We start from the raw sequence: 25,344 nt of genomic DNA on the forward strand, positions 1-25,344 counted from the left end.
AAACTGGTTACCACATAACATCTTTGGTTGTTATTTAAATGCTACTTGCATAACACAAACACTGTATAACATGTATAAAGCAATATTTAAGTATTTATGAACTGCTTGTGTCAATAATCGCAAGATGACATAAGGCCTTTTATTAAGTAAAAAACAGTGCTGAGCGTTGTTTTATGTATGATAGTCATTTGTCTTATGTGCGTTTCTTACACTTAAGCTTTAATGTATGAGCATCAGATGCTAGAATTTAGTAAATGTTACAAGCTGTTCACACTATCAGTGTTAGCCGAGTAGCAGCGGAGCCTCTCAGCTTCTAGGCAAACAACGTGGTGTTGCCTGAAGCAGCTGGCTGAGCGAGGGCAGTATAGACAGTGCACATGGGAAGCTGGCAGGTCTCCATGATATGCTAAAGGCCAACAACTAACCCCAAGAGATTGGCTTTTCCTTCCACTTGCGATTCCCCCATTAACACACACACAAACACAAACAAAATATTTTTAGTTTAAGTTTAGGTACAAAAGTAACTGTATTCAACTCCTTCAAATGCTAGTATTGTTACATTTCATTAAACATGTTCAATGCTTCACAAATACACTATTCAGTGCTTATTCATGTGTTATGAAGTCCTTAGGTAGATAGCATTCGATTAGTGTTACTTCTATTTTAGTGTAAGTTGTGAAGTAAAGGACCTGTAAGACTACCAGATCAGATTTCTTAGCATCTACGCTTAAAACTAGCCAGTGCAGCAAGTTCAGTTTCCTAAAATTTCTCGATCAAATAGGGGAAAAATCTTCTCAGAATTCCCAACAAAATAGTGTTCTCTGGAATGATGGAATCCCATCCAATACTGCTGGAAATAACTGAAGTAGTGTTAGGACTAATCATCCAATATCACTACCTAATGCTAATCAGTACCTAATGATCAGTACCAGTGTGACTGAATGTGATCAAATCTTCACAATGTTCCAACACAGTGAAAGAGTAGATGATTTTACAGCAGAAAAGGGGGACAAGGAGCCTACTAATACCCCTGATTCTAGAAGAAATGTTGGATGAGCAGGTGTCTACTGTCAGTTGGACATAAATTGGATATCCCATACTGAACCAGGGCACCTAATGACAAAGTATTTTAATCTGTTTTTGTTGGTTCCCTTCAATTTTTTAAACAGGTATGGAGTATTAGTATGAAACAAAATATAATACATGAAATTATCTTAAAAAAAAATAACAATGAGGTGTTAATTACACAAGCACAGAGAAAACACCACACCCAGAAACCATTACAAATGTACTGGTGTGGTTGTAAACCTCTAAAAACAAAACTGAGCTCATATAAAAACAAAACGTAAAACAGTTTACCAAATGATGCAACTTTAACCAGAATCAGTGTACTGACAGTGTTTATGGGAAAAGATGACAAGAGTGAACCTGTCATCCCTGCTATGCTGCAGTCCTTTATGAACAGATATGAACAAGACAGCAGAGAAGAGAACGGTCTCTTAGTTCTTTGAGCACTTGGCCTTAGTTCAGAGTCTGGGAGACAGCGAGCAGCCAAATGGGCTTAAACTGTCTGAGTGTACACTTTTAGCTAGATCCAGATCAAGACACACCGTTTTAGCCGTTTCCGGATTAGAAGCTCAGCAGTCAGTCCTGCAGGATAGATCTTACATTGATAATTCAGAAAGAAAAAAAAAAGCACATAATTATGAAAATGTAGTTGCTCAGCCAAGACTGGTGCCTGAAGTTTGCTTCTTCTGTTTTGTACCAGCACTTTGAGATTAATGTAGCTAACAAATAATACCAGCTTATAGCCCACCAATTACCATTTTGCCAAAAAAGAGAAGAAAAATACAGGCTGCTATTGCTACCAACAACTATGCTATGTCCATTTTTATAGATAACAATATGTAGTCAAACTACATAAGCAAGTAATTTTCAGGTTATTTCAAACTTCAAAGCAAATGTGAGATATTTTAGACATGCAGTTTGCACTATTCTAATTGGTCTACTGAATTATCGTTGTAACGGCAGTCTTTTCAGGTTCAGCTCATGGTTGACTGGACACTTCCCCATCCGATAAATGCAGCACTTCCTGAAACTGAGACAGCACCCGATCATAGTGGGTGCCTTCCCAGAACACTTTCCCGCAGCCCGTACATATAAAGTACTCTGGGATCCGCGGGAGCAAACCTGGAGGAACAGTCTCTAGCTGGATCTCAGCGCCTCCACGAAACCTGAAGGTCTCAGGGTCTAGGACTGAACGAGAGGCCCAGCGGCAGTGAGGGTTAAACGTTTGGGCATCTGGCGACCTCCAGCCTTCTGGCACCTGAGTGTTATGCAGATCTGAGTTATCCTGAAGTAGGCCTGTTATAGGAAGGAAAGAGAGTGATGTAAGTGAATTAGTTAAAAGAACAATTTGATGAAAAATCTAAGTTACACAGTTTCCCCTTAAGCCACAGTCAAACTGGACTGTTGACTCATTATTATGTTTACCAGGGTGGAGCAAAGAAAATAAAAATAGGAGAGTATGAGCATTTCCTAATTTCATGTGGTTTCTGAGGCAATTTACAGTTTGGTGACCAGATGACCTTAGCTGGTTGAATTGTTTTTTTTTTTTTTTCGTAACTAAGTGACATGCAAAGTCATGTCTACTATGCCTTAAGAGCAGCTCCTCAATTTTGTATGTTCCCCCCAGAAAGAAGTGACCACAAATCACATTCTTGTTCCATACTGGCTTCCAAAGTTCATAAATTCATTGGATTAAAGTTCACCTAGATAAACCAGCGCTACCGAAAGCAAATTCCTCCATTGCCTTCCAGTGTCCTTTACCGTTCAAGTAAAATGGCTTTTTTGCCAGGCAATTGTTACTTGCATTTGGTATAACCACAGCTTTACCCTAAAGTTAGTCACGTTCCCAGCAATTCCACCAAGTTTTTCAAAACCTTTGCGTTATTTAATCTTAGAGATATAAAGTCATGGTGGTTTGATGCGAAATGGTTTTAAAGTTAACTGCTGAAAAACGTACCAACGATTTTTAATGTTGTGGGAGCTTCACACCAAATCCAAAGTCTCATTCTGTCTAAATACATGGATTTTTTTTCTTTTAAAGGACTGTAATTAAGTAATGCACCGAAAAAAGACAACCACATAAGGAGTTCCACCACCTATTACAAGAACTAGCTTAAGCTGCATAACAAGCAATTCAGCAGGTATTTCCATCTGTCAATGGTGGGAATTCGAGGATCTGCTTCTGCTTGTTGGCCATTAAAAAGAAGCAAATGAACTATTGCTATGTACAGTTACTGTAACATACTCAGTCATTCCCAGCCTTTCAGCTGTGATCCTCTACATATTTTTTTAAGCTACACATTTTTAGTCACTGCTTGCTTGTTGTAAGAGCTTCTGTGCCCTGCTACAGTAAAGAGAACAGATTTCTGAAATGAAAACCAGGGCCATTTTCAGTTTATTTGAAATAAACAGGCGGGACAGTTCCAGTTCCATGTACTTTGACCATGGTAACTGTTGTACTGTAATAAACTATGGTGAAGACCGACTGATACATTTCAGAATGAACTAAGTAGCTTTCTAGATCATTTCAGTAAAGTTGGCTCAACATCGTGATGTCGGTCAGCCATTGATGACGGATGACTGCATCGTCTATCTGCCCAACCCTAGTTAATAATGGTAAAACAGTTGTAAATGTAAAATTTTATTTGGTTATTTTGCCTTAAAATTCCCTGCACAAACTTCTCCAACATGAGTTGACAGTTTCAGGACAAAATATTAATTAAAATCTATCGTGAAACTTTGTGCAGTAGTTCCTAGACATCTGGTTCCTATCACCACCACTGTGAACAATTCTGAAATGGCAGGTTTCTCTAGAACAATTCAATCAACCCATTCTGAATGACTTTGTTTACATCTTAACTTTTTTTTAACACTGCGTAATTAAGTATTTATCTTAAATAACCATATGTGGTTTCTGACAGTGAATGACAGTTATCTATAAATGTGGTCAACTGTCAAATAGCTCTCTAGAAGCTTAAATATTGTCTATATTAACAGATAAATAATTAATATTTATACATTTATCCATCCAACAGCAATTTGGAGGATTTAGGTTCTGCATTTTGCACCACCGAAAAATGATTCCCGCAAAAATGTTTGTTTACTAAATTAACAGTAACCTGTTAATAGAAGTAATTCAGTCATTAACACACAACCGTCACAACTGACCTCGTTTGTTCAACATCTCTGTCATGTCTTCTCTGGACACCTTCAAGTATTCATTATTATTGCATGCCTGAAGGAACAAGCATAGTTATTTTTTTTTACATTTAATGAATTTGTGCTTTTGTGTAAATGAATTGATTTCTTCTAGGACAAGATGAACAACCCATTATATTAATAACAAGAAAGCATCCAAATCAAACATGCAGCACAAAGTTCACAGAATTCACATACTTTGAAGGGGAGCATTATTCAAGGACCATGAAAAAAAGACATGTAATGACTAACTTTGTACTAGTTTTGGAGTTATAATTTTACATGCTAACAGAGACATTTCTGGGGAGAGCGTGATGAGACAGATGACTTGGGAGGCAAGAAGTCAGATCACACATTTCTCACAGCGTGGTAAATCTCACACAAGCACACACACACACACACTGGTAGGTGTGAGGGCAGGAATACGTCTAGCCTCTGTGAGTTCACACCCCAGTGTGGCTTTTGTCTGGTCTGCAGAGTCTTCTTCGCGACAACAGTCTCCAGTGTGACAGTGAGCCCCGTCCCTTCAAACAACATCCCACCGCTAAAAGCCCTGTCGCCACGTCTGATCCCCACCCCAAACACACATACTGCCACAGCCTGTCACTCAGAACATGCTGCTCACTCATCACACTTCTGAATTAAAAGATGGTAATTATATACTGCAGTCTATGTCAAACCCAGGAGCCTATATGTGAATCCACACTTCAATACTCAACTGTCATAACTGCATAATTTACATATAGTCATATGCAAAGTTTCAAGACTTAGTCAAATTACACGGTTTCTTGAAAATAAGAACACATCCTCTACATAGAACAAGCTTAAATAAGGCATTTTCTCTTTTTAGTTCATTTTGGTGCATAATTTCTATTTATTTGCTGAGTTTAATATATTGTAAATGTAATATGTTGTAAAAACTTAAATATATAATGTATGATTTTGCACAGACAAACAGTAACTGTACATTAAAATGTGCAGAAGAGTGACTTTAAAAATATATCATTTTGGTCAAATGCGACTTTTAAAAAAAAAAAAACAAAACAGCAAAAAAAATCCATTGTACATGAAAATATGAAAATTAATTCAATCAAAACAAAAAAAAACACCTTAAAAAAAACACAAATAGGTATTGCTAGATGTTCAACCAACTACAAACGGTCATCATTTCAGACCATCATTTCAGACATTCAATCGATGTTAAATCTATTCAGACCTATAGGCAGCAATTGTTGGACATAAATAGGTTATGTCAAAAAAATGTAAAGTAACAGTGTGTATATTTATATTTATATATATATATATATATATATATATATATATATATATATACACACATACACACACAGACTACATATTTTATTCTTTCTGATGTTAAACTCAGCAAATAAATAGAAATTATGCACTAAAATGAAGAAAATGCCTCATATAAAAATGCTATCTATCTATCTATCTATCTATATATATATATATATATATATATATATATATATATATAGAGAGAGAGAGAGAGAGAGAGGGGCAATAAATTGTAATTCCATTCGTCATCTACTAAGTTGTAAACATTGGCTGCCATTTTCAAATTCTGCTAAAAAAAAAAAAGGTTATAATAATTATGGAGAATGTATAAAAAAATCAATATTAAAACAGATTTTACTGTAATGTAGTATAAAGAGCTAATGTTGATATAGTGCAGTGTATTAATTCTTGCTATCATACAATTGAAAGTGAACCAGCACCAACTTGCGTTATGCAAATAGAAGAATACAAATTGGAGGCTACTTCCTTCCAGTCACTGCCTCATTAGCATGATTGGCCAAAGTATTACGTTAATTTGAATGAAAGGGGTTTTAAGGTAGGCAGTTGGTATATTTTAGATTTTGTTTACATCAGTAAACTGTCTGAGTGTTCCAGAGGGCACTGAACAGATGTACTGTTTAGTGTGGCACATTTATTAAGCTTGTCTTTGAGGTGACATGAAATGATCTAGGCATATGAGTATGTGACCGACACAGGTGCCCTTCACAACCCCTTGTTGCTCACTCTCACGCTCTCCCAATTCCACCTTCGATGATTTCTTCCCACACACACACACTGCGGTGGCAGCACGGTGAAAATACTGGCAACTATTTACCCAACTCCTGAGTTTCCCATGCCAGAGCAAGTCAAAACCTGCTTGGGCAACACTCTGAGCTTATCCCAGTACAGCCCTACTTTCCACCCTCTGTGTGCTCACTTTGAGAACCATGCACGCAAGCTAGCACTCCCTCACACATGCACCCGCACACACACACACACACACACACACACACACACGACAGAAATTCAGTCGTGACTAGAAGGAAGCCTCTGGCAAACATGTTAAAAGCACATGTAGGAGCCAAGTGTATAGGTCTCTGAAAAGCATCACAAACTACTGAAAAAGCAAATACATGAATTACCACCATATCTGTATTTCATTTCCAGTCATAGTGCATACATTTATTTTTCAACCTTGAGGAAAAAAAGCATATTTAGATATATTTTCTGAATTTATTGTGCCCAGCATTCGTCTTTCACACTTTCAGAGATGTTGAAGTCTGGACTTGATGGACAGTCGATTGTTCTGATCAGATTTTGGTTGTAATGAATTTACTTGGAATTTGTATTTTTCTTTATTTGAAATATATATTTATGCGCTCAGACCCTGCCTTAGTGTTTTCCAGACATTATCACAACACTGGGCCCACATAAGGGTTCAATCAACAGCAACTTTTCTGAATAAGATTGCAAGAGAGGGAGAGTGTGATAGAGTGACCGCAGACTGGCTGGGGTGGGGGAAGGGTTGTGGAGGGGAAACAGTCTTTCTGATTCACACAGACGTACCTCTCTCTCTCTCTCTCTCTGCCGCTCCCATGGGAAAATCCTGGACTGCACACAGGAGGCAGGACTGCTGGGTCACATGAACAGGCAGCCAGCCAATGGCGTGAGAGCGCTTTGATTCAAACGGAGGCACAAGCAGGTAGTTTGCTGCCAGTGTGGGAATAAAGGAGGGGGGGTCTTTTCTCACACTGCAAGACTTTACAACGTTCAGAACAATGTTGGACAATCAGTGACAAAGTCACCCCCCATCGTCCGCAATGCCACAATTCCACAGAGATGTACAGATCTGTATATTAACTGTATGAATATTACCTTTACATAATATTCTTTCAGGTATAAACTGAGCACCAAAAGAGCCATTTCACCACAATAATGACAAAAAGTAAACAATTAACAGAACTACACGTGCACACACACACAAATTCTTAATATAAAACAGAAAGTTTTACTCCAGTCCGTAAATTAGACCCAAGAGTGCTCATTGACTTTTAGTGAACTGCCCAAAGTTGACCCCCCCACCTTTTCTCTTCCATACTGCCTTAAGGTGTTTTTCATTAGTGGGCCTGTCAGAGCTAATAGCCTGTGGTTTTGTGTGTGTGTGTGTGTGTGTGTGTGTGTGTGTGTGTGCGCGTGTGTGCGCGTGTGTGTGCGAGAGAGAGAGAGAGACGGAGACTCGATTCCTCATGCTTTTTGGGACAGTAGAATGTTTGAATAATCATCTGGTTTTAAACTGTCCACTACTTGCAAAAATCAAAGGTAAATAAATAAATAGCAGATATCCCAAAATTAGAAAAAACAGTAAATAAATTGCCTGACAAACAGGCAAACAGATAGCAGTACATAGCTGGCTGATCATATATATAATTTGGGAAAAGTTCACATGCAAAAATATATTAATTTCTGTTTACATACAACAAAATATTAATTTTAAAAAGTAAAGTCAGCTGGTTACAAATTGTACAAATCCATACACGTCTTTCAACATTTTTCTGTTTCTAAAATAAATAAATACATATAAAATAACAATAGTAGTACATCTCTGCCTGTTCCCAAACTGACCATTTGCACTTTTTCAAAACTTTAAAAAAAAAAAAAAGTTGTCCTCCAGCAACTTTAACATTTTACCATCTTTCTTTAAAAAAAACACTTCTAAGAAACATCGCAGCTGCACAGAAAACGCTGTGTATTAGCTTTGGACCGTTGCAGTGGGCTGAAGGCTAGAGTGTGTTGGCAGCTTTGCCTGAGGGGGATGTGGTGTACGAAGGAACCCCATGCAGGAGCAGGGGGACCAGGGACACAATGGCCAGCGAGGAGGCTCTTTGTGTGGGCTCTGGGCTCCAAGGCCCCGGGGCCAGCGGAGGCTTTGTGTGGCACTCTGGGCCCGGAGCTGCTAGCCTTTCCACCCCGAGCTATTGATGCCTGGCCTCCTCTCAGAGTGTCAGAGTGGACCTCTTTAGCGCTGCCCAAAGCCAGGGATAATAGCCTGGCTGCCAGCAGCCTAGAGGCATGATAGTGCATAGCTTTCTTTCTCTCCTTTTCACCCGCTCTTGGGGGGGTCACCGTCAGTGACTCGTACATACTTGCAACTGCCATGGCGATGGCAGAGTGGAATCTGGGGGCTTTTCTTAACAGCCACATAGGTGGCTAAAGCAGCAGTGTTATGGTGAAAGTCAGGAAGGGATAGAAAATGGTGGCACCATCCATGAGAGAGCAGCCCAGAGGAGAGGAAGGATGTTTATACATGAGGGCTGTAAACCTCTGACCTCACAACAATTCAATTTGATTAGGATTCTTGCAATGAGATTGTAAATCTCACCACAATTCAGTTCCAGTTCTTCTGGTTACAAATCAGAATTCTTTATTTAAAAAAAAAAACATCAACATTAAAAAGTACATGTAACTAAAAGAGCTATTCATGCAGTGATTAAATATAGAAAGACAACTATGATTATTACAGAACTAATTACTATATACATTATCAATGCATCAATTAGATTTAATCTAATTGCTTCATTTTCTTTGATAAAAAAGAGCTACAATACATATTATCCACCTTCAAAAGAGTGCAAGACACCACTTTTTCTTTTAACAATGTTCAGGCATAAAATTTACATCCAGAATGTCTCGTATTTGAAAAGTGGTGAACAAATCTCAAAACAGGAAAATACTGTAAACAGAAAACTGCAGAATTGTTCATCATTGATCATCCTGTTCCCAAAACAACTTTATTCAATAAGCATCAAAAATACCTTTAAATGTCTGCAATTCAATCGACAATCTCCACTATATTTCCATGCAAGCAGTGTTATTATTATTATTGAACAAAAATAAATAAATAAAAGATTAATAATACTCGGGTTAGGCAAGTGTGAGAAAGAGCACACAAAACAGAGAGAGAACGAGCATGAGCGTGAGCATGCAAGAAAGACAGAGAGCATGTGAGAGCGCAGGTTGTCTCGTTGCGTAGCCGTCCCGCCACGCCTAATTAACCGTGACAATCATCCCATCCTGTTTCCCAGTGCCCTGTCATGGGAGCGCTACCAGATTCCACTGAGCAAACCTGCCGCCACATATTTCACACTCAGTGATGTTGTCTTTTCTTTGTCTTTTCTCACTCTCTCTTCTCAACTGACACACATACAGTAAGCATGCAGGGAATGTTGTCGGAATGCTCTGTGATTCATCCCCAACTGTAAATATTAACTGAGGCAGCCTGGAGGCCAAGTTCAGGCTTGAGAACACCACTGGCTGTTCCAGCCTAACCCGCACCCTGCCCCCTCACCACCCGCACCCTGCCCCCTCACCACCCGCACTCTGGGCCAATGGGACTCACTCCCAGTGCGGTGAAACACAGAAATAACCTGGAAAGGAGAGTTCAGTCCCCAGGGCAGGTTTGGTGGAACCTCGTGTTGCTGCCTCTCCTAAACTGTGGAGAACTGCTGGCTTGAAAGTCAGCACGAATGGGAAATCATAGCATATTTTCCTTCTGTACTGTGACACAAAATTAATGTGTTGGGGGGGGGGGGGGGGGGGGGGGGGGGCATAAAAGTTTGGTTCCATTTACTTACATTGAAAGTAAAGAAGGTTTTTTTCCTATAAAGTTAGAATTTTGGAAATGCAAGGTTTTATTCCAAACAAAAGTATCCAGACAGCCGTTCAAATGTGTGAGTTCGCCTACAGAAAGACTTTCCAGAGGTGTACAGGCTGTTAATGCTGTAAATGGGGGATAAACTCCCTTTTAAAATCCTTGTATGTGGAAGAAAACAAGTGTCTTCAGACTTTTGGACATTTGAACAATTTTATATATAGTTCAGCAAAGAACAATTTTCCCCCAAATACAGTCCATCAGCCACGACATTTTGCTTCCTTAGTTTATCACTGATTAGCCATGCGTAAACTGCAAGCCAGACTAAATCGTCACAGACTTGACGTTGCAACATGCTTCTATCCACTTTTATGTTATGCAATGACAGAAGCCACATAGTCCACGTAAGATTAAATTATGATTACTATTTTAGATTTAACAACACTGCTTGAAGTCTGTTACGGTTTATTGTCTAGCATATATTTCTCTGCGGTCGTCTGAGCACAGAATGTCAGCGGAAAGGTAAAGTAAGCTGGTAGGGTGTTTGGCGCTCCTGCTATCAAGTGAGCGTCAAAGGCCTCATTCTAGGCCGAGAAGACTGTGTGAATGAGTGTGAACAACGTTTATCTGCACAGGGAGAAACACACGCAGGCAGAGCAGAGGAGATAAAGAGGAAATGAAGGGTGAGGGGAGCGGGGTTAAGTGCTAATGATGGCAGCTGAGATGAATGTGAGAGGAAAGCACGGACTTCAAAGCCTGCACTCTCACAGCGTCCGTGTCAACAAGAGGAGAGCAGAGACAGTGCAGGAAAAAAAGAAAAGGAAGGAGTGTGAAAGAAGGATGAAAAAATATTTTCAGAGGAAACGGCATGAGATGATGAACAAAAGTGAACTGGAGGAAGAGAAAACTGGGGTCTTGTGTGCTTGTATGTGTTTTGGGTGGGGGGTGGGAGGGGGGTATTCCACCTCTGGGGTGAAAGCAGTGAGGTGAAATCTAAAGAATGGCCTTAGACAGTTCCTGTGTCATAGACCCCACCACTAACCCCCGTCCACTTCTCTCTCTCTCGTTCCCCGGCCGGCCCCAGTGTGAATTCCCCAGGGCCACAAGCAGTCCCCTTTCAGTCTCCTGTGACACAGTCATTATGAGTGTGGGAACAGAATACATCCCTCACTCACTCGCTAGCTCAGTGCCCCCAGACCACCATACTTCTCTCTCTCTCTCTCTCTCGCTCTCTCTCATTATTTCTTTCCCTTCCTCTCATTCACCCCCATTCTTTACCCCTCTTTCATTTTTTTCCTCTCATTCCTGCTTTCCCTCTTTCTCTCCCTTCCTTTCCCCATCATTCGTCTCCCCTCTCTTATTCTTTCTTTCTATTTCTCACCCTTATTCCTTTCCTTTGCCATTATTTATTTTTCTCTCATCCTTTTCTTTCCCTTCCTCTCATTCACCCCCATTCTTTACCCCTCTTTCATTTTTTCCTCTCATTCCTGCTTTCCCTCTTTCTCTCCCTTCCTTTCCCCGTCATTCGTCTCCCCTCTCTTATTCTTTCTTTCTATTTCTCACCCTTATTCCTTTCCTTTGCCATTATTTATTTTTCTCTCATCCTTTTCTTTCCCTTCCTCTCATTCACCCCCATTCTTTACCCCTCTTTCATTTTTTCCTCTCATTCCTGCTTTCCCTCTTTCTCTCCCTTCCTTTCCCCGTCATTCGTCTCCCCTCTCTTATTCTTTCTTTCTATTTCTCACCCTTATTCCTTTCCTTTGCCATTATTTATTTTTCTCTCATCCTTTTCTTTCCCTTCCTCTCATTCACCCCCATTCTTTACCCCTCTTTCATTTTTTCCTCTCATTCCTGCTTTCCCTCTTTCTCTCCCTTCCTTTCCCCGTCATTCGTCTCCCCTCTCTTATTCTTTCTTTCTATTTCTCACCCTTATTCCTTTCCTTTGCCATTATTTATTTTTCTCTCATCCTTTTCTTTCCCTTCCTCTCATTCACCCCCATTCTTTACCCCTCTTTCATTTTTTCCTCTCATTCCTGCTTTCCCTCTTTCTCTCCCTTCCTTTCCCCGTCATTCGTCTCCCCTCTCTTATTCTTTCTTTCTATTTCTCACCCTTATTCCTTTCCTTTGCCATTATTTATTTTTCTCTCATCCTTTTCTTTCTCTGTTCTATCTCGTTTCCCTCATTTCCCCTTTTCTCTCATTCCTTCTTTGCCTTTTCTCCCTAATTTCTTCTACCCTTGCTCTCACTTTGCTTTTCTCTCATTTCTTCATTCCCTTTCTCTTTCATTCTTACCCAGCTCATTCATTCTTTCTTTTTCAGTCCTCCTTTCCATCCTTCTCTTTCGTTCTCTCTATCAATCTCTTATCCATTCCTTCATTCCCATTCTCTCATTCCTTTCTCACTTATTCTGCCTCTTTCATTCCTTCTCTTCCTTTCATTTTGTCACCCTCTAACATGGTTATCTCTTTCTTTCCCCCTATCTCTCTCCCTTGTTACCTCTCTCTATCCAACTCCATGTGAATATTTGAGCTTTTTTATTTATTTACAATTCTTTATTTTGTTATTCTTTGTGAAGGATAGAGTTTATATTTTATATTTAGTTTTAATATATATTGTTTATATAGTAACAAGTAACAAACTGTAAAAAACCTTGTTAAGTACTTAAAGTTAATTACTTGCTTGTTAATTCTCGTTACTACTCTTTTTTTCCATTGCTGTCCCTTTGCTGCTGTAACACTGAGAATTACCCCATTGCGGGACAAATAAAGGACTCTTATCTTAACTAGCTCTCTTCTGTTCTCTCTCTTTCTAAATTCCACTCTCTCTTTGTCACTCAGTCTCTCTCTTACTTTCTCTTTCTCTACCTGCTCTCTGTCTTTTACCATTTTTGCCTTGCTCTCTCTATTTTTCCCTCCCTCTCTCTCTCTCAAGCCCCCTCTTTCCCGTACTGATTTCGGACCTGGCCTAGCTGCCCCCCTGCCTCATCCTACCCCTCCAGCCCCCCCACGACATCACTGCTATCTCGCAGCACAGAGCTGTCTCTCCCTCTCTCCATCAAACAGTCCCCCTCCACCCCTCCCACCATCCCTGACGCTATCTCTCCGCCGATAACCATGGGAACCGCTGTGTGGGAACCGGCCGGCCCGGCTCGGCTCACCAAAATAGACCGGGGAAAAGAAAAGAAGAAGCCAGCGAGCGAGGCAGAGATGGAGACAGAGGAATATCTCCTGGGGGGTGGGGGGTGAGTTTCAATGAACACAGATGGACAGGTAGAGGGGGTAAGGGGTAAAAGGGATGGACGTGGGGCTGTTCTTTCAGATGAGCAGAGCTCTAGTTTTGATTTCAGCTCCCCGACCTGCTGCATTATCCTTACAGTCCCTACAAAGCTCCAGGGCTGCTGGGACAGGGAGCTGAGATGTGCCTCCTCCTTTGTTATGGAACTTCAAAGTGATTCGAATGGGATAGTGAGGCCAGCTAATGGACCACAGCTGAGGCCTACTGAGAAACCACTATCTGATAAGTCTGTCAGTAATCGGGTAGAGGCTATATCTCAATAAACTTGGCCTCACTGACTGCAAAGACAAGGGATGTGCCGATCCGTGTCTTTTAATCCAATAAACGTTCTTCTGAATTTTATGTGCTTTGGTCCTTATGTTTTTGAGCACAAATCAGAGGAAGTATTGCTTTTATAGAGTTCTTCTTCTCATTTCATTAAATTCAGGCATTACTGTTTTCTAATAAAGTGATCGAAACTGGTTGTAAATAAATGTATGAAAATTAAGGCCTGATGGAAGACACTGACTAGATATAACTAAACAACTTCATCACTTTAGATTAAACACAACAACTTGTGTGGCCTTTTTTCACTAAATTACACAAACCTTGGTCTAATTTAACATTACACATGAATGGATTAATAAGGATATCTGCCAATACTCAGTATTAATTTGATCATTCTCTTTTTGTGGATAATACTGCCAGACAGATTTCCACAAGAACATCATTTCAAGTAAATTCAAGTTCAAGTAAATCCAATTGAGGCTAGAAATGCCACAGTAACATGCAAAAGTTTGGGTGCCCTGGTCAAATGACATCTTTTGGTTTGCATGAAAATAAGCACAAATTCTCAACAGAGTTTACACTTCTGCACATTTTAATGCACAATTACTGTTCTTTTGCTAAATGTAACATTGGAAATACAATAAAACATGAAATGTGGCCTATACAAATAAGATAGACTACATTATGTATATTTTCAATATCTTATATTCAGCAATTAAATAGAAATTGCGCACTAAAGTTAGTTAAGTGTTCAACAGAATCAATAAACTTACATTTAATAGTAGATTTATATGGGACTCATTATGCTAGCATGCTGCTTATGCTGCTTCTGCTGTAAACAAATAAAAGTTACTATGAGTACAATGTATTTGCTTGATAATTCCATTAATTTTAATTACAGCACACTGTGTCATGAATGAATCCATGAAGGCAGATGTCAGCCTGAATTAGAATAGGAGCTAAGTTAGTTATGGCTAAATTACAATGTGTGGCGTTCACACTGTATCAAAGTTTTGGTTTGAATGGTTCCTCTTGCACGCAATTCTCTATTTTTGCTTTGAACAATGTTAAATGCCATCCACGGTGTATGTAGTCATATGTAGTATAATTGGAAATATGCGCCTCACGTGTTGCAGATGATGGTACAAACAGAGTGTGAGGGGGTAAAAGGGCTTTAGGAAAGGATCAGAATCTGACTGGGCTTAATATAGCAGAGGCCGATTAAAATATGCCCGTCACATCAGATCGGGACATCCCTAAAAAAGACCATAACAGGAATAGAGGGTTTCGGAACCCCTTAAATTGTCCATCCTCCTCCTCTTCCTTGTGCGTAAGAGCCACAAGTGCAGTCGTGCAGTTCCTGTGAGAAAACTGACTTCTCCATCCGGAAGAGAGAGAGAGACAGAGAGAACGAAAGAAAGAAAGCGAGAGAGAAGGAGGAATGAGTGCATCTCTTCTTTTTTGTACTCAGCTATTTTTCCATTCCAATTATATCCTGTGTCTTTCGATAGGCCTGGCTCTCCCGGTCTCAGGCCTTTCCCAAGCCGGGAGCCTGACCCCGGCATGCATGCACCTCGGACCTCCCATGGGGGAATCTCTGCTGCACTCTTCCCACCCAGCGCAGCCTGGCGCTCCAGAGCACACTCACTCCCAGTCCCTGATAACATCAGCCAGGCCTACGGTGGCGGAAGCTCTGCCAGCCATTGCTTACCCTCGTTCCCAAGACTAGCATGCACACAAACAGTTTAACAGACCTACAACATAAAGAGGTTAAGAGGTTAATCTCTCTCATATAAATAGACACAGACACAGAGTGCAGTTTAATGTAATACGCTATCAATGGTCTGACCTACCAACAGGGCTGGGTAGAGTCAGCAACTTCACCATATGATACGTATCACAATGTGTGTGTCTGGAAACAGCACAAGTATTAATAAATAAATAAATAAATAAAAAATCACCCCAGATCATCACAGAAAAATCACCCCAAAAATCATCACAACAGACATCGCTGGTGAACGTTTACCTTATATTTAAAAGTTTAATACAGGTAACAAAAATACAAGCATGCTAGGGAAGCTCCAACTAACCTTATTATAGGTATGGTTCATTCTGAGGTGTTGTGCAGAGCACAGACACAGCAGCAGCGGTCAGTATTTGGCCACACATGCTTGTGTGAGAGAGTCTGTGGCTGTAAAACTATCAGCAAACAACAAAATGTTCAACTAATATGGGCTACAGGCTGCATGCAGCACAGTAACTTCGTCCATTTGGTAATTACATGTCATACAACATGAAGCATTGCTACAAACACATAACCAGGTTGCTAATGGCAAGTGCTAATTGCAACTAATAACTCACTACAACTGAAAACAAGTTAATATAATTAACAAGGATCAACAACAGCCAAGGATCAATAACAAGCCTTAACATGGAGTAAAAGGACCGGAGTCAAACTGAGCTTTTTTTTCCCACAGAGGCTTTTTACAAAGCCTTATCTATTAAAGCATGTTTACCACATGCTGGATGCTGCAAAAAACACCACCCCCCCTCAGACATGAATGCATAATATCGCTGTTGTCGGAGCAAAACCTCGTACCTCTGTTTTTGTTGATTTTCAGTCTTTGACATAATTTGAAGATGCATGTTCGCCTTCATATTGTGTGCAAATTTCATGAAGGATGGACCAAAACAAACGGCCAAAAATGAGTTGGGGGGTGGGGGGGTGGAAGCCTGGTTCTATTGACTTACATTAAAAGTAAAGTATGTCTTTTCCCTCACCTGTAAAGTTACCATTTTGGAGATATGAGGTTTTGTTCCAACAGCAGGGATATGTTTCATTTGCACATTAATGCTGCTTTCAAGTCTTCCTCGGAAGTTTCTTCTTACAACTTTGGAGGTCATAAGTATGACTTGTGTGCAAGTAGTTTTGGGAAATAATGTTTTTGGCTTACTTTTATTTTTCTGTTATTAAAGAAAGTCAATGTATACACACACGTATGTATATATACATACATACACACACACAGACATATACATACACACACACATGCATACACATACACAATATATCTGTACTTCCATGTAAAAGCCTGCAGTGTCAATGTTGTGGTTGATAAATGACTGAAATATGACCAGTGTATCCGTGGCTATCATTGTTTTTTTTTTTGTTTTTTTTTTGACACGCCCCCACTTGGAAACTTGGGGCTCATTGAAAAAACAAAGTTACCCAGTAGTAAATACGACACTGTGGTGCCGTTCATGTGTATCCATCTTGTAAATATGATATTTCTGTCACAACTTAAAGGCAGGTTAAGACTTCAAGTTTTTGTGTTGAAAAAGTAACAGAGGCTGCATATTGAAAGAAGCTAATGAGCTAATAGAGCTAACTCTGGAAGCTAATAAAGACTCAGTCTTCCACACAAGGTATTATATTCTCAGCATATAATGTGCCAACAAGGTGCTGTCTCTGCATTCTCATTCACACCCTGAACCATATTATTTGCAAATACAAGCAAAACAGACACATGTCACTAAACTGGTTAGCTGTATATTTTCTCTGCCATACTGTGAAGTATGAAGTACTTGAATAGTGATTTCAGTATTCAAATACCAGCTCCTCAAACAATTACCCAGGTACTGGAATTCCCGTGCACATGTAGTTTTGGTATGTGTATCGCTATATCGATATTTTAAACACAGCCCTACCTACACCACAAAGCTAAGAGGTTCGTTCTTGTCTCATATAAGGACATAGACACAAAGCATGTTTCAGTATAATATGCCTTAAACAATACAACACATAGCTAAGGGATTAAATCTGCTGCCACACAGATACCAAAGATACATGTAATATACTTTCAACACTTCTACAAAACAAAGCCAAGAAATCCGTCAACCATGTCTTACAGATACACCCACCCACATATGCCCAGAACCTTTTTGAATATCACAACCTTTCCATGCCAAAAATAAAACTCAGTTTGACTGCACAGATACGCTTCACATACAAGCCTCCTAATCCTACACAATAACAAAACAAACTGAATGGCTTTTAGTTTCATAATTAAAGGAAGAGTCTCTTAAAATATGAAGGGAAATGCCCCATCCGACCTTTTATACCAGAAAAAAAATACCCCCCCCATGCAGACAAATTACAGGCAAATGATTTGTAGTCATTTTGTTTTGAGAAAGAGAAAAAAAAAAACAGTGGATAGCTTCTTAATAATTTCCCTTCATTTGAATACAGTAAGGCAAATGACAAACAGACTCACTTGTCAATTTTGTTCCTTGATTAGTTACTGTGATTACATAAATTACATGGGGAAATTAGGCAAATTAATTTGTATTAGTATTATTATTATTATTGTGCCTCACATCTCAAGTGTCTTCAGCAGGCCTGTCACATCACAAGTATTACATAATCACTGGATCGCAGGTTTGTCACAACAACAGAATTTGTGCAAAGGAAAAAAAAAACAGAATGTAAATCAAAGAAACTACAGTTATTAAGACCCATTTTACAACAACAAAACTTCTAACTTAAGGGCAGTGCTGAGTAATGTTTGTTTATTTGAGCTTGAGCTGTCTATAGTCGGTTGATTAAGCATCAACAGCTAGGAAGCAACATAGCTAATCGGCTAATTTGGCCACTTTTTGTTTGTACTTCAACAGTTATATAAAATGATCAAAAACACTTATTCAGAATCCTTTGTATGTCAATTAATTATTAACTATAATTTTGATAAACAGGCAGGTCTAGTCATTAGATTCATTTCATTATCATTTTTTCTTCATCCAAATTTTGCTTAAAATATCATCAGAACATCTAATATTGTGAACCCAATAATGACAAATGAATCAAATTGTGGACAGAGTGCATTGCCACACCCCTAAAACACACACACACACACACACACACACACACACACACACACACACACACACACTTTAAGGTCCACAATTCTCCTTTAGCAAACACATAACTACAGGTCACCAGTTTCTCTCCCCACACATACAAATACACAGAGACAAAACACACACAAGCACTTGGGTCCCAGAGTCATTCCGTTTTTTTTCCTCACACAAGCTGCACTGGAACCCATTTTGAGGCCGTCACTACACAGCCACATGGTGCCAGCCCGGAGTCAAACCATGCAAACACAACACAAACACCATTCCCATGGACCAATAACAACAGGGCACTATTAGCAGCACCACTGGCACCACTGCAGCCCCTGCCAGCCTGGCACTGGCTTCAGCCCCATGAACCATGGCCCAAAATACATCTGTATGATTCTATTTGATCCAGATAGATTGCTCTCCCAGTAAACGTGCTATTAATGTGGCAGACATAACAAAACAAGGCGCCAGCTATTGGTGTTTAAACAAGAGAAATGTACAGCCACATTTCAGGCACATTAGAAACTGTTACTGTGTGTTGATGAATTCATAAAGAATTTAGAAGTCCAAAATTTTGTAGACACCTGTATGCGTGTCTTTACTTTAAATCAATGATATTAATGGTTTGTCATCCTTTACTTCAGTAACAGCTTCTACTCTTCTGGGAAAGCTTGACATTAGATGCTGGAACATTGCTGTGAGGATTTGATGGCATTCAGCCACAAGAACATTAGTGAGGTCAGGTACTGATGTTGGATGATCAATTCTGGATAGTGAGAAACTGTGTTAAAATGTAATTATTTTTATATTATATATACTGTTTTTGATACAATCTGCTATACAAACGTTCTACAAAGACTTAAAAGCAAAGACTTGCATTGGTTAAATGGCTCTAACTGGGATTTGTTTTCCAAAGTGTCTTCCACAAGATAATTTGTACACGAAAGGGTTTTAAAACATAAAACTGTGATGTAAAATCAATGTTTCCTGATGCTAGCTAGTTTAGCTAGCAGTTTATGATCATTCACAAACAAGAACAAAAATGATTACATGGGCCTGAAGACTGAGCGAGAGCTGGACATAAAAGGACAAACAGCCAAAACTAAGAAAGAAACCTCTCTTTAGTCTAAAGGAGACATGGGAATAGAGAGATAACTGCTGAAAAGGGGGAGGCTGACAGATATATGCACTTTGTGGTGCTCTCTTTCCCTCTCTCGAAGTAAATCACGGACACACATGGCACAATCGGCCAACGAACACACGCGCACAATTCATAAGAATGACCACACTCATGAACTCTCTGAACCTACCAGAGCATACAATGCCAAACGTCAAAGCACACTTTCACACATGCTTCAACAGGAGGAAGAGAGAGAAAAGCAGAGTGACTTGGAGGTAAACAGAGGAAGTTTTGTCTCTTTGAGCAGTTGTAAAATTCCCTTTAAAAGAACATGTGATCCTAAACTGCTGACATGGCTACTAAAGAAGCAGGAGCCAGTTAGCCTCATGCAAATCAGATAAACAGTAACTACTTCCCCATGTCTTTCACCCATTATTTGTCATGTTAGAATGTTGAACTGAGTTTATACAGTTCAGCTAAATAGAAATACTACGAAATACCCTCCATTTTTCAGTGAGAAACTAAAACAGGTCGGCTCGTGTTCAAACTGTGGGACTTCTGAATGTTCAGGCTGCTCTGACGGTGACTCAGTCCTCCATTCAAAAACATGACGCTAATGTCGTAACACACTATAAAAAGTTATGATCTGTTGAGACTTCAACAGCACAGAGCATAAAATGAGCAAATCAGTGGCCTTAAGCACCAACAGCTGTATGTGATTCAGAAGAATGTGTCCTCCAGGTGTCGTGAAAGGGGAATTCCACCCATTTTTAAATTTTCGACATAATTACATGGACAAGATGAAAGCAAAGTAATTCAGTGTGGTTTGATGTGAATGCTCTGTTCTAAAGAAATGTTCTGACTCAGGATTATTCATGGTAGTAACCAGACAACCAGACATAAAAGCTGCATCACAAAGAATTTATTACATAAAATGGTTATGGCGGTTGTTTAGTGTAGTGGTTAACACCTCTGCTTTCTACACTGTAGACTGGGGTTCAATCCCCCACCTGGGCAAGCACCCTACACTATACCAATAACAGTCCTTGGGCAAGACTCCTAACACCACCTTCGCCTACCTGTGTAAAATGATCAAATTGTAAGTCACTCTGGATAAGAGCGTCAGCCAAATGCCATAAATGTAAATGGATACGTTGCTTGATGCCTGAAACATGTTTTACTATAGTTTAGAGCAGGTTTTGGACAGATCATTCATGGTGGAGGAGTACAAGCAGGGCATTATGAGGGAAAAATAATAGACAAAGATCATTTTTCAGTTTTACTTCTCTTTGATTATCACCATTATATATAAAATCTCAGAAGACACGTGCAAGTTCACTGGTCATTTTGGACATTAAATAAAATGGCTGTATTTGTGCAGACTGCTTCCCATCACTTACGCAGTTTTTAGAAACCCTTTAAGGTACTCAAAAATAGCAATCCAGTAACAACACAGACAAAGAGATTTTTTCTTTCTTCCTTTTTATATATTCCAATCTACATTAGTCTTCAAAAGTTTGGAACAGCTTAAAATCAGTGTTTTCAATTTTAATAAACTGGTTGTACAAGTATATAATAATTTGAATATATTAATCCCAGGACAATAGACTGATAATGCTGCAGAGGATCAAAAAATAAATAAAATGAATATCCAAAATGGGAGTATAATTACATTATTATTATTATTATTATTATTATTATTATTATTATTATTATTATTATAGTATATAGTATTATTATTACAGTAAATTCTTGTTCACACAATTTTTAGAATAATAAATAAAACATATAAATATATGTTTTGTAGTGTGTGATATTCAGATCCCCATTGTATACGCTTGAACTGTATAGAAAGTTTTAAGTACAATAGCAAGTGTGAAAGAAATGCAGTCCTTCAGCACAACTTTAAATACTGCACATCTCACCTCAGTGTATGCTACAGTGGAAGTGATCTGTGGTAACCCTTCCCTCCCAGACTCCCTCTCTCTGGCCCTCTGTGGTTAGAGACAGCACTCCCCCTACAATGCTCCAGTGCACATATGCGCGCACGCGCACACACACACACAGAGGCTCTCTGGAGAACATAAGCAGGCCTGTCTGCCCGAGGCCAATTCTCATGACATCACCACCCTGCTGGAATGCTCCCTGTCAAAAGCCCTCAACTCGAGGAGCAGAGAGGGGAAGAGTGCTCTCATTCCATTCCTCTCTTGCACACACACACACACACACATATTATATATATATATATATATATATATATATATATATATATATATATGAAAAAGAGAGATAGCAAAGATAACTAAGTAATAAAGTAGTTGGTTATATCAGAGGAAAAAAATTAAATATAAACCCTGGCCTGTGCAAATATTATGGCACACAGACACACACACACACATAACTTAAAAGTTTAGATCTAATATCTCACAATCACTCTTATGTTTTCTGTCATGATGTTCTTTAAATGTCTCTCTCTAGTGTCTCAAGCTGGCTCGTTCAGTGTACAGTGTACAGGTGTACAGATGGACAAAATGTAGTGTGAAAGGAACATTTAAGAGAACAACTTGGGTATTATGTCCCTTCAGGAAGACTACAGTAAAGCCAGGGGTAGTGCTGCGCGGGCGTGTGTGTGTGTGTGTGTGTGTGTGTGTGTGTGTGTGTGTGTGTGTGTGTGTGTGTGTGTGTGTGTGTGTGTGTGAGTGAGTGTGAGAGAGAGAGAGAGAGAGAGAGACAGAGACAGAGAGAGAGAAAGAGAGCGCATGTGCGTGAGAGTTTGCGTGTGTGCCAAGAACTGGCTGTGGTAAATACCACGGATATTACGCACTAACTCATTGTATTAAAGTATTAGAGTATTTAGAAAAGGCCCAAATGAGGCCCCCCACCATCTCTCTCTCTCTCTCTCTCTCTCTCTCTCTCTCTTTCTCTCTCTCTCTGCGCTAGCAGGAAGCAGCCTGGCTCCTACACAATGGGACACATCAAACAGCTAAGGCCCTGCACTGCACTCTCTAAGGCCAGTTCTCTCTCTCGCTCTCTTTCTCTCACACACAGATGCCAGCCAAGCCAATCAAAACAGGGTGCACAAAAAGCACAAACAGAACAAGCCAAACAGGACATTCCAGCTGCTGGGTGCAGTGGATTCCTCCACATGGCTCACATAGCCAGAGAGTGCCCAGAGTGCCAACAGGAAACACACTTCTGCTGCTTACACACACACACACACACACACACACACAAATTCATAACAAGCACAAACAGACAAAGACACTCAGACATCCCCGCTGCTAAAAGATACAGTACAGCGCAATAATTAGAGACCACCCTTCATGTATTTGCCATTTTCCCAGGCAAACTGGCAAATGTGTAGCAAAAAAGTTAGTTATTTATTTTTCTGGAGATATTTCTAAGGAGATAAAGATACACTTATAGAGACATAGATATAAGGATTGCATGAGAAAGATAAAGGTCGGAAGTAAAGAAGTGAAAAACAATAAATAGAAAATGTGACTAATGACCGCCATGCAAAAACTGGTAGACCACCAAAACTGTCCCCACCAGATAAACAACACTTCAATCTTTCACCTTTGAGAGAGAGGAGAAAATCAAGATTCTTCACATCTGAAAAAATCCACAGGTGCTTCTGTGCATCCTTCAACTGTAAGAAGACAAGTAACCACTATGAGTCTGAAAGGATGTGTAGCTGTCAAGAAGCTCTTACTGATAATAAAAAAATGAAAGAAAGGAAGAAGCTGCTGATGTTCTCAGAACAATGGACTGACCACCCCATTGTCTAGACCTCAGTGAGAATGTATTTGGGATTATCTAGACTGTGTGAAGTAGAAAATTCAAACTTCTAAAAACTGAGCTTTGGAGGTGTGAAAAACATCTCTGTAGATTTCTTAAAAAGAAAATTAATAATAATAAAAGCAAGTCTATTGGAAACTTAATCTGCCAACATATTTGTGCACAATGTGAATGTGTATGCTAAGACAGTGGTTCTAAAGCTGCTCCTAAGTGTCTATTTTTTGCTTCAAACTAACTTGCAGAGACATAAAGCAAAACTGGAATGTCTGAGAGACCCTGAGGACTGGTTTCAGAACCTAGGGGTCATTATCCAAAAGACAATGTACAAAAATAAAGAAGAAAATGTGTTTTTTTCTCTCCAAAAATTAATATTTACAGTTTTCGCTATATTTTCAAGAAGGTTTGTGAAATTTTGTAATGTCACACCATTTGTGTAAGCTGATTCTCACAGCTCCATTTTGATTATACACGGATTCTGGTTAAATAACCACTGTTTGCCACTGCATCTGCAAATGCAAATTAAGACTGTACCCCGCACAGCGGAAGCAAAAAAGGTCAACATCATCATTGGAAATGGACTGATGCACAGTGGAAATGTTTATTATGGTCTGATGTGCCAACCTTTCATATTGTTTATGGAAATAATGGACATTGTGTTCTCTGGGCCAAAGAAGTAAAGAACCCTCCAGACTGTTACCACCATAAAGTTCAAAAGCCAGGCTCTGTCATGGTATGGGTGAGTACTGGAGTTCATGGCATGGGTAAAGTTCACTGTGAAAGCATCATTAACACTGAAAGATAAATAAGCATTTCAGAGCAGCATATGTTGCTCTATTTTTTTCAGGGACTTCCAAGCTTATTTCAACATCACAATGCCAAGGACCATTCTGCACATTACAACCGCATATCTGGATTTTCAGAACGTGCAGGTGCTGGACCGAACCTGCCTGTCTCCTATTGAGAATTTGTTGTGAAGGTCCCACATGGTCGCACAACAGAAGACTTTCCAAAAACACTGTGTGTATATATATATATATATATATATATATATATATATATATATATATATATATATATATGTACATACATACACACACAAAATATACACACATGTAAAATATGGGAATATATATATATATATATATATATATATATATATATATACATACACATACACACACACACACATATATATATATATATATATATATATATATATATATATATATATATATATAATTTTTAAATTATGTTTTTGTACCATTTTCAATTTAAAACAGGTCAAACAGAATTTACTAAATCACTGATTTCTGTTTTTATTGCCATTTTACATACTGTGCCAACTTTTTGGAAATGTTTTTGTACTTGCCTCTTTGCAGAAACGTAAATCAAGCCCATACACAGCCCCTAAGTGCAAAAACTCTGATCAGCGCCTCTGCTGTGGACAAGCCCAGGTGTTTGTGTGTGTGTGTGTGGGAATGTGCGTTTACGTGCGCATGTGTGTGTGCACTAGTGCGCTTCTTCCTGCAGACGTGACACCACAAGTTAGGTGTGAGCTGACACACAGACCACAGCGGCTCAGAGAGAGGGAGGTGTGAAGAGGAGGTGATGATTTCAGCCTCATCAGTTCACTGTGCTGGTGGGAAAAAAAAACACAAACTGCCCTTCAGCACCATTCAATCACATCAGCAGGGGTGCAAATCTCTGAGCGTTCTACATGATTATGATTCTTTAGGAAATGATTCA

General features: G+C 39.4%; 1 protein-coding gene across 3 annotated transcripts in view; it reads right to left on the bottom strand.

The window, feature by feature from the left end:
* Positions 1–501: 501 nt before the first annotated feature.
* Positions 502–25,344, bottom strand: part of exd3 (exonuclease 3'-5' domain containing 3) — a 66,651-nt gene continuing 41,808 nt past the window's right edge. For 2 of the 3 annotated variants that reach the window (XM_017708200.2, XM_017708199.2), the window contains exons 19-20: positions 4,237–4,303; positions 502–2,364 (exon numbers count right to left, since the gene is read on the bottom strand). In XM_017708200.2, coding sequence (XP_017563689.1) covers positions 2,048–2,364; positions 4,237–4,303 — 384 coding nt within the window. In that variant the 3' untranslated portion in view covers positions 502–2,047. The remainder of the gene's footprint in view (positions 2,365–4,236; positions 4,304–25,344) is intronic. The other variant, XM_037547569.1, reaches the window with a different exon arrangement.

The sequence above is a fragment of the Pygocentrus nattereri genome, chromosome 18 (genome assembly GCF_015220715.1).
Source record: "Pygocentrus nattereri isolate fPygNat1 chromosome 18, fPygNat1.pri, whole genome shotgun sequence".
NCBI lineage: Eukaryota > Metazoa > Chordata > Actinopteri > Characiformes > Serrasalmidae > Pygocentrus > Pygocentrus nattereri.